This window comes from Motacilla alba, chromosome 18 (genome assembly GCF_015832195.1).
Source record: "Motacilla alba alba isolate MOTALB_02 chromosome 18, Motacilla_alba_V1.0_pri, whole genome shotgun sequence".
NCBI lineage: Eukaryota > Metazoa > Chordata > Aves > Passeriformes > Motacillidae > Motacilla > Motacilla alba.
The window spans coordinates 8,426,618-8,437,730 of record NC_052033.1 but is presented as its reverse complement, the minus strand read 5'-3'; the positions used below and the strand labels follow the sequence as shown (position 1 = coordinate 8,437,730).

The 11,113-nt window shown below is 40.3% G+C and overlaps 1 protein-coding gene across 8 annotated transcripts in view; it reads left to right on the top strand.

Moving 5' to 3' along the window:
• Positions 1-153: 153 nt before the first annotated feature.
• Positions 154-11,113, top strand: part of PECAM1 (platelet and endothelial cell adhesion molecule 1) — a 31,664-nt gene continuing 20,704 nt past the window's right edge. For all 8 annotated transcript variants that reach the window (XM_038156801.1, XM_038156800.1, XM_038156798.1 and 5 more), the window contains exons 1-10: positions 154-407; positions 557-583; positions 1,727-2,020; positions 2,711-3,010; positions 3,125-3,394; positions 3,777-4,037; positions 4,982-5,263; positions 7,111-7,392; positions 7,836-7,943; positions 8,802-8,829. In XM_038156801.1, coding sequence (XP_038012729.1) covers positions 374-407; positions 557-583; positions 1,727-2,020; positions 2,711-3,010; positions 3,125-3,394; positions 3,777-4,037; positions 4,982-5,263; positions 7,111-7,392; positions 7,836-7,943; positions 8,802-8,829 — 1,886 coding nt within the window. In that variant the 5' untranslated portion in view covers positions 154-373. The remainder of the gene's footprint in view (positions 408-556; positions 584-1,726; positions 2,021-2,710; positions 3,011-3,124; positions 3,395-3,776; positions 4,038-4,981; positions 5,264-7,110; positions 7,393-7,835; positions 7,944-8,801; positions 8,830-11,113) is intronic.

The window sequence follows — 11,113 nt, the reverse complement described above, 5'->3', positions numbered from 1 at the left end:
GGAACTGCAGGATAATGTCATTGGAACTTCTTGTTTTTTTAATACACCTTAAGAAATTAAACAAAGCAAATGCGTTTGGTAGCGCCCTCAGGAAAAGTCCAGTCACTTCCTGACCAGTAATCTGCCTGGGAGCAGCAGATACATTCTCATTGTTTGCCATTTCCAGTTTCCAGTAATGGGAACGATCACTTGATCCAGCCAGTTTCTGCTGAAGATCTGGGAAAACGTACAAATTTTAATGGCAAATTTTTATCTGTTTCCATAAAACAACAAGGGAAAAAAGCATAACGTGGTTTTGGTACCTGGAGGCATCACCTCTGATAATGAATATTGTTTTATTTTGGAATTAAAGTGTCTGCTCTTCAGGAACGAGATGTATCTTGCTCTTCTGGTGATTTTCTTGCAGTGTAAGTTTGATAACTAAATCTCTGGGTGGGTACTTGTGTTTCTGGTTTGTCTGGGGTTGGTTGAGGCTTTTTACAGTTTTGCATCACTGTGTCTCAATCTTTAAGTTTTGAAAATAACATTTCTTATCTTTTTTTTTTTTTTTTCCCAGGTTCAGAACTTCATGCTGAGGGGAAAGGTAGGGAATGGTAGATTTGTGTTGTCTTGTTGGGTTTTTTATGTAGAAATTTGATATAACTAATTTAACTAATTCCTCAGTTGGTATGGATCTATAACAGAGTTTATTTGGATTTGCAGTACAATAGTTCAGTATGAAATTTGGCTATAGGGAAAAAAAGGGCTTACTTGGTGGTGTTTCTTAGTATAGTGTTTAAATCAGAGATGTGCTACTTATACCTTATTAAGGTGAAATCTTTCATAGACTAATTTGCTTTACTGAGCTACAAAAGAGGTGTCAGAGAAAATTAGCATTTTGTTTTGATATGTAAGAATCCCTCTCATGCCCACAAGGAAGAAGGAGGGATAAAATTATAGAATGTAAGTTAAGGGCACTGTCTCCTGGTCTTGCAAAAGAATTGATCATGTCTGAGCAGAATTCAGAAACTGTGTTCTGAAAGGAACGTGTTTACTTTTTATCTTATCGTCCTGCTGGCTCCCAGCACATACATTCTGCATGCTTCCTTTTTTCCATCACCTGGGAGAAATGTTGGTCCTTGCTGTCATGTGGTTTATTCACATGCAAAGAAATTCACAGCTTTTCACTGATTTTATGGCCCAGACTGTCTCTAGCAAGGACACATTATAAATAGCTGGGAAGTGTGCAGGACAAGGGACTTCTTTAGATGCAGGAAAGTTTTTCTATTTGAGTAGCAATTTCTAATACAAATCCTGACCAAAATGGACATAGCCCAGAAGTGCAAGTTCTAAAGGAAGAGAAAGTGAATGAACTAATACATCTTTCTCTATAATACATCTTTCTCTATACTTGTTCCTCAAGATATGAAAACATAAATATCAATTATACCAGGAGCCTAACAGTTGTAACGTTTAAGCTACAAATTCTTTTTCTTGCTGTGGTTATAAAACCAGAATATATTTCTATGCACATACATTTCTGTACACATATACATATTTATAGAAATACTACCATGAGCTTTATTTCTAAAAGCACTTATCAATTTAAATGACAGTATTTCTATCAAATGAAATGTAAATTTTAAAATTATTTTTTTGTAATTTAAATGTGGTAGCTTGAGATAGCTATGTTATATTGGACTAATTTAAAATAAATGTATTTTTTTCTTTTTTATGTTCTATCAAGTTTTTACTTTCAATGGAGTTGAAATCAAGGTTGAACCACATGGCAAAGTGAAGAATGGAGCTCCGATGTCAATCATCTGCCACGCTGATATCAGCAAAAATAGCGATTTCCAGCTGCAGTACAATTTCACCATTTTTAAGGATAGGAAGCTTGTGTTTATGAGCATATCAGACAAAGAAGATGCACGGTATGAAATACCTGTGGCCAAGTCTTCAGATACAGGAGACTATGAATGTAGGGTGAAAGCAGATCGCAAGTTGGTTTTCAGTAGGACCATCTATGTTTGGGTAGCAGGTGAGTGTTCTGTCAGACATGGCAGATGAGAGAGAACAACCTGACAGGGAAGGAATAATAGTCAGTGCTTAAACAGGGTACCTTGAAAAATGTGTTTTATCCTTGACATCACAGTACTTGATGAGAGTTTGGTACTAATCCCCCATGTTAAGGCACAGAAATGAACTCAGGACCCCAAGGCTCCAGGACAGATCAGTGCTAGTCAGGAACACAGTCTGTGCCACCATCCCCACTATTCTGAGCCTCTGTTGCCTAGACTAGAGAAAGAATTATTTGTGAAAGTTGTGCCCACCCTAATAACCATGATGAGGGGTGGGCAGATTCCTGGAAATGCTGGAAATAACATACAGGGATGCTCAGGGTGTGAGAGCCATCACCAAAGCCAACATCAGCCATGGCCTGCTTTTGTTGACAATGTTGTCTCATCTTGTTCTTTCATCTCTTATGAGAACAGAGGTCCCCTCCATCCATACACTTTTAGACGTGTTCCTGACTGCAAGTGACATTTTCCCCTTGGAAAAGCATCTTGGACAGAATTTGTCAGCACTGAGTAGTTACAGGGTCATCTTTTGGTTCTTGCAAACTATTTGCATCTGTTAATCAGTATAAATCATTCCCACAATCATCAGAGGTACCGTTTATTTCAGGATTATGCAAAGTTCTGTTTCTTTTCTTGGTTTCTGTTGTAAGGAATGACCAAGCCAATCCTGACTGCTGACAAAAAAGAAGTTTTAGAGGGTGAAGTTGTGAAATTACGTTGTGAGCTGCCAGAAGAAGTACCTCCTTTAGAGTTCTTTTTCCGGAAGATAAAGACAAATTCAGAGCCTATAGAAAAACGTGTAGCTGAACAAAACCAAAATTTTTCTGAAATGGAATATTTTGTTGAAGCGGGAGATAATATTTTACAATTTGATTGCTTTGGCAAGAGACAAGTAAGATCTGGATGGGACAGCTCCCAACACAGCAACAAAACACTTGTTACAGTCAAGGGTAAGTTTTTTTAACTTTTCTTTTGACATTTCTTTGCTAGCCATAGATAAAAATTGGGTCACATATTTATATGTATATCAATCTATCTGTATATTTATATGTACTCTCTTGCAGAACCATTTATAAGGCCCACTCTGATCACCAGGCCCTCCAATAACATTACAGAAGGAGACCAAATAGAATTTGAATGCTCAACCGTGGCAGCTCAAATGCGTGGCATTGAAATCATCTTCCAGAAGAACAGAACAATACTGAACAGTGTACGAGATAAGAAATTTTTGAAATACTCTACAATAGCTACTCAAGAGGACAGTGGTGAATACCTGTGTAAGGTGGAGCAAGGAGCAGTGTCTAAAACCACCAAAATGAATGTCTTTGTGTCAGGTAAAACCTCTGTTCATCTCAGATTTTACTCAAAGTATTAATATTTAAATTTGGCAGAACTCAGGATCCAAGTGTAACCTCCAGATCCAAGTGTAAATTTTCTGTAAGTTAAAGGCTAGTTAGATTTTAGTTAGATTTTCTGATTTTTGCCCACCTATAATTCCCAACTAAAATAATATCCTCAAACAACCTGTGAAAAGTGATTTCAAGCAAATGCTAAGTTTCTCTTTTCCCTGAAAATACAATAATATTAAAATAACACAATTGTTTTGTTCCCAAGTTATAAACTATCAGTATGTCCTTCATTCTGTATACTCTGAGATAAGTAGTCATATTCTTCCAGGCTCATTTTGAATGAATCAGCTCTCTTTTTATCTTGCAGAATTATTCCCCAAGCCAACGCTGTCTGCTTCTATGACTAAGTTGGATGAAAGTAAAGATTTAATTTTGAACTGCAGCATTAATAGTTTACGGAGAGCCAACTTCTCTATACTACGGAAAAGCTCCAGTGGAGACATCCTATTGAAAAAATCTAGAGTCTTAGCAATTAAAGTTAACGTGAATGATACTGGATCTTACACCTGCAAAGCTGAAGTAAAAGGAATAGTCAAGGAGAGCAAACCTGTAAGGATAAGTGTTTATGGTGAGTTGACACAGAGGCTTAGAACCACCAGGGTGGGGCAACGATCCAAACCAGAAGCTTATAAAGAAGCACATCTGTTTACAGAATCAGCCTCTAGTCCATGAACTAGCAGGGTGTCTGTTAGTTCTTACAACATGAATTTCTGTGGGATGTGCTTTAGCTGCAGAGGATTTGGTGTATTGTGATATAATCAAGTCATACTTTCCAGGGCTGGCCCTCGGAGAAGGGAGTTGGAATGGCTGCCTGCTGGTCCTTAGGTTCTGCTAGGGACCAGATAAACTCTCATTCACTACCATTTGCAGGAGCCAGGGATGCTCTGGAAAACTCACTTTGATCTGAAGCTCTGTCAGTGTCTGCTTTGAATCCCTGGCCCTGACCCTCCAGGCGGAAAGCCAGGAGAGCCAGAGGTCATCTGGTTGGCTCTGCTCTAGAAAAGCCAAGGGTTCATTGCTATAAGCACAGCCCCCTCACCAGCTCACCAGCTATGAACACTCCAGTGCCCTTCCCTCTCACAAAACAAGCACAGTGGTTCTCCAGTCTGTCCAGGGGATGAACTGGATTGTTCACTGTGCTGCTGGAGCAGGGCCCTGAAGAGGAGCTGTGCAATCTCTCTCAGGTCATATATGGAGCAGACTTGTTCCTTGGGTCAGAACTACTTTTGGAGTTTGGATGATCTACAGCTGTGTCACCGATCCTTTCCTTGTTTTGCTTCATATTGTCCCTGTATGCTGCTTTTTTCAAAGTCACATATGTTCTGTTATCTATGCTATTGATTTTTTCAAGTCCCCTCATTTCCATTCTATTGACGAGGAAGAGCTTCCCAATATAGACTGTGTCTGCAAACTAGCTAAATATTGTATATTTATGTTTTCTACAAAATAATGTTGTGTCTTTTGGCCTTATGCAGGGTAATTTGCAACAATTTTTTTAAATTCACGTTTTAGCTCCAGTCTCCAAGCCAACTCTTTCCGTTGTCAGCGGTTCGCCGGAGGTGGTATTAGGGAAGCCTCTACAATTAATCTGCCATTCAGTGATGGGAACACCACCAATAACATTCACATTCTACAAAGGGGATGAAATTAAGAAAAATGTAACTAATGACACATATGCTACATTCTTGGATGAAGATATTGGACTAAATGACAATGGAGGCTACAAATGTGATGCTAGAAACAATCACTCCAGTGGTGTGAAAACTAGCAATATTCTAAATGTCACAGTGATAGGTAAGTCTGTTTAATTCTTCTTCTTGTTGTCTAATGTAATATTTAGAGTTTTGAAACTGTAGCAGCAAGTGGTGGGCTAAGCAAAATGGATGTGAAATGTTTGCAAGTTCTTGCTCACTTGAGTTAAAATAGTTGCCTATCACAGCACAGTAGTCCAGGACCAGAGCAGAAGTCAATTCTTGATCTTTGAAAATGAAGAGCTAATTTCTCTCTACCAAGGAGTTTTCAGCTTTGCATCCTGGTTTAAACCCTAATTGTGTTGGTCTTAATAAGATAAACTTGTGGTTAATAGGCTGTTTTCCGAGTTTTGACACTGAGTTATGTATGACTGGAACAGATAAATGCAAAATTGTTGCATTTCTTTTGAGTCAGTTGGATTATTGCACACTCTCCATTTGCTGAGCTCCCAAACAGGGCTTTTTAATACAGTATTTGCATTCACCCAGACTACAGCACCTTAGGACTCACCTTAAATTCATGAGTTCCACTGTTTACTAACAGTAGAGAGAAGCTGAATGATAAAACTCTGAAGAGTTTTATATAGGGAGATTTAAAGTCAAGGTATTTTGAAATAACAAGGTATAAACAAACACAAAGCATAATTTTAGTCCATTAACAAGTGGGTATTTCTCTGCTGGAACTGGTGTATCCCAGGTGTCAGAGCTGTGGTTTGGGATATATTGTGACACTGTTTAGAAGTTCTGAAGAGAAGGTCATTATTTGGGGCCTTGTTAGCCAGTCTTCCACAGTCCATCACTGGTGAGGTGGGGACTTCAAATTCTCTGTATTCTGTCCTTTCTGTCTGTACTAGATCTGGAAAAGTATTTATGTTTTCCAGAGCAATTCTCTCTGTCAGTCGTAGTAACCCATGTCTTATATCTAAATCTGCTTCCTAATACAAATACTGACCACCATCTTTTCATGTCAAATCGGGTTTCCTTCCTCTGCTTCTGTACCAATGTTGCCTTAATGATTCCTTCTTTACATTCTGCCTTGTGTTATCCGTAGTTCTTCCCCAAAAACATTTATAATATTTCCAGAGAATTTTTCTTTGGGAATTTTAGCAAAACACGCTTCAAATCCCAAACATTTTGCAAAGCTGCTGACATTCTACATGTCTTGCATCACACGATGTATGTCCATTTTCTCCCCCTGTAACTACAAAGGCTGAAGCTCATCTTCTCCTAGGCTAGTTCTGTGTATGCTCACATGCTTCATTTGTAAACCAGCAGATTTAAAAACTATGGTTTGGCTATGCATATTCTTACAGCTTCTTCAAATGCAAGCTAACTTCTCTCCTTGTGTTTGCTATATTCTGTAGCCATTGAAATTTGGGGTTTGCTTATGCTTTTGGAGGACTTGATCCTTTATCTCCTGACACCCTCTATTGTATATTAAAAGTTACAAGAACACACTTACCACACACTTAGCATAAACCAGCATCACTCTACATAACTATGAAAGCAGAACTACATAAATTGCACCATAATTATTTAAACAATGGAACTGCTGACTGTATTATTTCTGGAAACTAAATCATTTGTAGGCTGGGGCCAGAGGGGCATCCAAAGGATTTTAAGGAAAGAGACTGACTGACCTCTCTGGAATGGATATAATTTTTTCCTGTGTCTGCTTTGTTTCTTTATCATGCCCTCTCTATTTCTGGGTCTATAAAAATATTTACTAGAGGATGCTGTCTGGCAGAGACTGTTCAGAAAGATTAATACTGTGCATTCAGTCTCTGTTTAACTAAGCATTAAAGCAAGCATTTCTACACTACAATATTTTGTCATCAAAGTTATTTCTAAAAGTGCTAATATTTGTTTTCTTTGTGCCTTCCTCTGTAGTACCAATCAGGGATGCCAGTTTGGGCAGTGTTCCGTATGGAGAAGTAGAAGTTGGCAGTGATACTGCTTTCCTCTGCTCTGTGAAGGAAGGATCTTGGCCAATTGACTTCAAGTTTTTTAAAAAAACTGATCGTGAAGTTCTTCTGCATGAAGTAAGGGAATATTCAGACAGAACCATATGGCACAAGAAAACAATGAAGAGGAAGGACACAGGGACCTATTATTGCATGGCTTCGAACCGAGCCAGCGTGGACGTGAGGAGCCGTCCAATAACCATCAGTGGTGAGCTCATTCATGATAAGCTGCTAATTCTGTCACCTTTACAGGTGAGGCCATCTGATTTGAGGTGTTTCTCAGTATAACTCCCTTATTGGAGTGGTTAATGCCACCTTACTGGTGGTTTTTGTTCCACTGCTGTCAGAAGTTAAACAGAGAGATGTCTTTATAAATGGAGATTGTCCAGCTTACATAGAAAAATTAAGGGGATGCCCAAAAGCCAGAGGAGCAAGATGCAAACTAAAACCAAGCTGTTGATCACAAACTTGAGCTTTTGGTCACAAAGGCGAGGCTCACTAGAGAACTTGGCACACAAGTCTCTTCCAAGATCGTCCCCAGTGTGTAAGAAGGCTGGTGTGCAGTAAAATGAAATGTCAGGAATTGCAGAATTTGGTAGTGTTGACCCGTCACTGCAACTACTCTCTTAAACATGTGCTTCTTATTTGCAGTCATCTTAGCAGCTTGGCAGAAAGGAGTCATTGCTGCATTTGTCCTGACAGCCATGGCAGGAGCAGGAGCAGTCGCTTTATGGTGGTTTTTGCGTAAGAAGAAAAAGGGTAATGAATGGTTCTCTTCTCTTTGTTTGGGGACAGATGTATTACAGTTAAACTTGCATTTGTCTCAGCAGCAAAGGTTTGTGGGGGTGAGGCTTCAGAGATGACTAAACACAATTAAAAGGATCTACTTAGAAATGCTAGGTGACTCAAATTAGGCTGCAAATGTGCTGAGGCTTTCCAAGCATGTTGGGCAAAACATGTAACTAATAGTGCTGGGCAGGCCCTAGGGAAGCAAAGGTTATAAAACACAGGCCAGAATTACACTGTTCCCATGCAGTCCTAGGTCTGAAATTCAGCCTCAGGCAATGTAGAGGCAGACAGGCCCTAAGGAGGTTTCTGGTCCCTTATAGAGCTATAGCAATTTGATTTGGAGTGCCAACTCCAGTGTAATTGAGCTACCTCTCTAGTCCTCATGAAGCCAATTTAGATTATTAGTTTATGGGATTACGTTTTTTTCTTCCACTCTGTAATACAATTTCATTTAGGGATTTGTCTTTTATCATTAAGGTATTTTTTTTACATCTTGTTATTTCAGAAAATAAGTAAATCTGATTTATCCTGTGATATCCTGTACATAGCAAATTATTTGGGAAAATTTGGAGCATTTGGATGTCCCAGATTGCTTAAATTGGCTAGGTTAAAATCTGAGGTTTGGGATTTAGGGTTCTCTGTGAAAGAGAGATTTAAGGGACCAGGGAGATAAACAGGATACAAGACATGAGGTAATGAATTTTGTGATAGCCAGAAAAAACTACTCTGACAGGAGTAGACAATCACTATATTTTTTGTTTTAATTTTTATTTTTAAATTCTTTACTTGAACAACCTATTAATAGAAGTTTTGTTTTTCTCTGTCAAGCTAAAGGACCATCCATGGAGATGTCTGGGTAAGGTGCCTTCCTGTCTGGGTTTCGGCTGGGATGGAGTTAATTTTCTACTTAGTAGCTGGTACAGTGCTGTGTTTTGCATTTACTGTGAGAATGATGTTGATAACACTGCTGTTTAGTTAAATAGTGCTTATACTAAGTCAAGGACTTTTTACTTTCCCATGCTCTGCCAGTGAGCAGGGGCACAAGAAGCCAGGCAGGATCGTGGCCTGGCCAGTTGACCCAAACTGTCAAAGGGATCTTCCACACCATAGAGTGTCATTCCCAGTAGAGAAACTGGGGGGGATGGTCTGGGAGGCACTGGTCAGTGCTCAGGGCTGGGCTGGGCATCAGTCAGCAGGTGCTGAGCAATTGTATTGAGCATCACTTGTTTTTCCTGAGTTTTACTCCTCTCTCTCTCTCTCCCCTTCTATTATTATTATTATTATTACTACTATTATTATTACTATTATTATATTTATATTTATTATTATTATTATATTTTACTTTATTTCAATCATTAAACTGTTCTTATCTCAACTGTTCTTACCTGGGTTTTACCTTTTTCCAATCCTTCTCCTCGTCCCACTGGGAGTGGGGTGGGTGAGGGAGGGTGCTTAGTTACCAGCTGGGGTTAAACCACAACAGCCCTTTCTGGCACCCAACGTGGGACTCGAAGTTAACAACAGATCTGACCAGTGCATGTTGAAACAAGTTTGTTACAAGCATGCCTTGTGGTTTAATAGCCACTGGTCACCGTGGTGATTTGTTTGCTCTCAGAGCTGTGTTCTCCAACACCTTGCTTGCACTACTGCATCCTGTTGTGTTTGTTGCCTTCGGGGCAGGGCTGAGGGTATTGTTTTAACTCACCTGGTCGGGTCTCAGCGCTGCCATCACCTGTGTGTGGGGAGACGCCTGTTGGGAATTATTCACAATTACATCTTTTACCCGACTCCTCGGACCATCAGGCTATGGAGGAGAGACATCTTCCCACAGCCTCTCTTTCTTCTCCAGCCTAATTACCAGAGCATTTGAGAATTAGGAAAGTTTTGAATACACTTAGGATGTTGGAACCAGCATGGTCCTATTGGAAGGAACCAGCAAGTAGCTGAATGTGGTTCAGCTCCTGTTTAGGATCAAAAAATTATTTGCAGCTACTCCAACCCCCACAACAGGCACAGTGGGCACTCAAACTCCATTAATCACTGACACTGTGATTGCTCACCCCAGGGGTGAGTGATGTAGCTGAACCAGAGGACCAACCCCTGTCTGTAGCAGTTGCCCCTCAAAAAAGGAAGAGAAATGCCCCAGAAAGATGGCTTGTTTAATAAAGAAGGACAAAGCAGGGTCATAACAAGAAAAGGAGGAAGAGGCAGAACAAGAGGCACCTGATCCCTATCCCTGAGTGAGCTGTGGGACATGCAAAAGGATTTCAGCCATCAGGTGAGCATGTTATCACCTGGATGCTCAGATGCTGGGATAATGGGGCTGGTAATGTGGAATTAGGGAGTAGGGAAGCCAAGCTGTGATTATTTTCTAGGGAAGGGTGAATTGACAAGGTGATTGGAAGAGTAAAACAAGTCCTCAGCCTCTGGAAGCAGCTCTTGTCAAGGAAAGGTATTTCTTCAAGGAAGGTGTTCTGTTTCACCAGGCAAGTGGACCATAATGGAGAGAGGTACTCAGTACAGCAGGGAACTAGCCATACTTAGAGGTAGATAATTTATTATGACCCAAACAGCAATGGTCACTCACAGATCCAGATGAAGCCTAATGTGCACAAACCATGTATCAGAAACGTGTTCACCAGAGTGCACCGTCATCGTACACCAGCTCACTGGCAGTGTTGTCTGGAGACACAAAGAGGCACCAATGGTGGAGGCAGTGTCTCCCCAACTCTAGCAGTACACAGAAAAATCTCTTCCTCCCTTGTTCCTGCTGTGGAGAAGCCAGCTGAGCAGCTCAAAGAGGATCTAGATTGTACTCCCCACATGCACAGTCCGGAATCTCAGCTGGTAACAGAAAGTGTCATTTGGTCAAGGGAGGATGTTGAGGGTACACACCAGGGGAGATCCTGGCTTTTTCTGCAGGCCTACAGAGACAACATGAGGAAGTAGGATAGAAATTCTACTTCAGTGCTACATGAATAGCAAGGAAGAATAATCACAAGAGGGGTTCTTCCAAGAAAGCTGCCGCTGCGGTCTGCAGTGGGCCGTTCCTCAGACAGAGTGGAAGGGCTGATCTTATTCCTGATCCCATGGAAAGGAATTCTACTCCATTTTCACAAGAAGCAAGTTGCATAAACCTA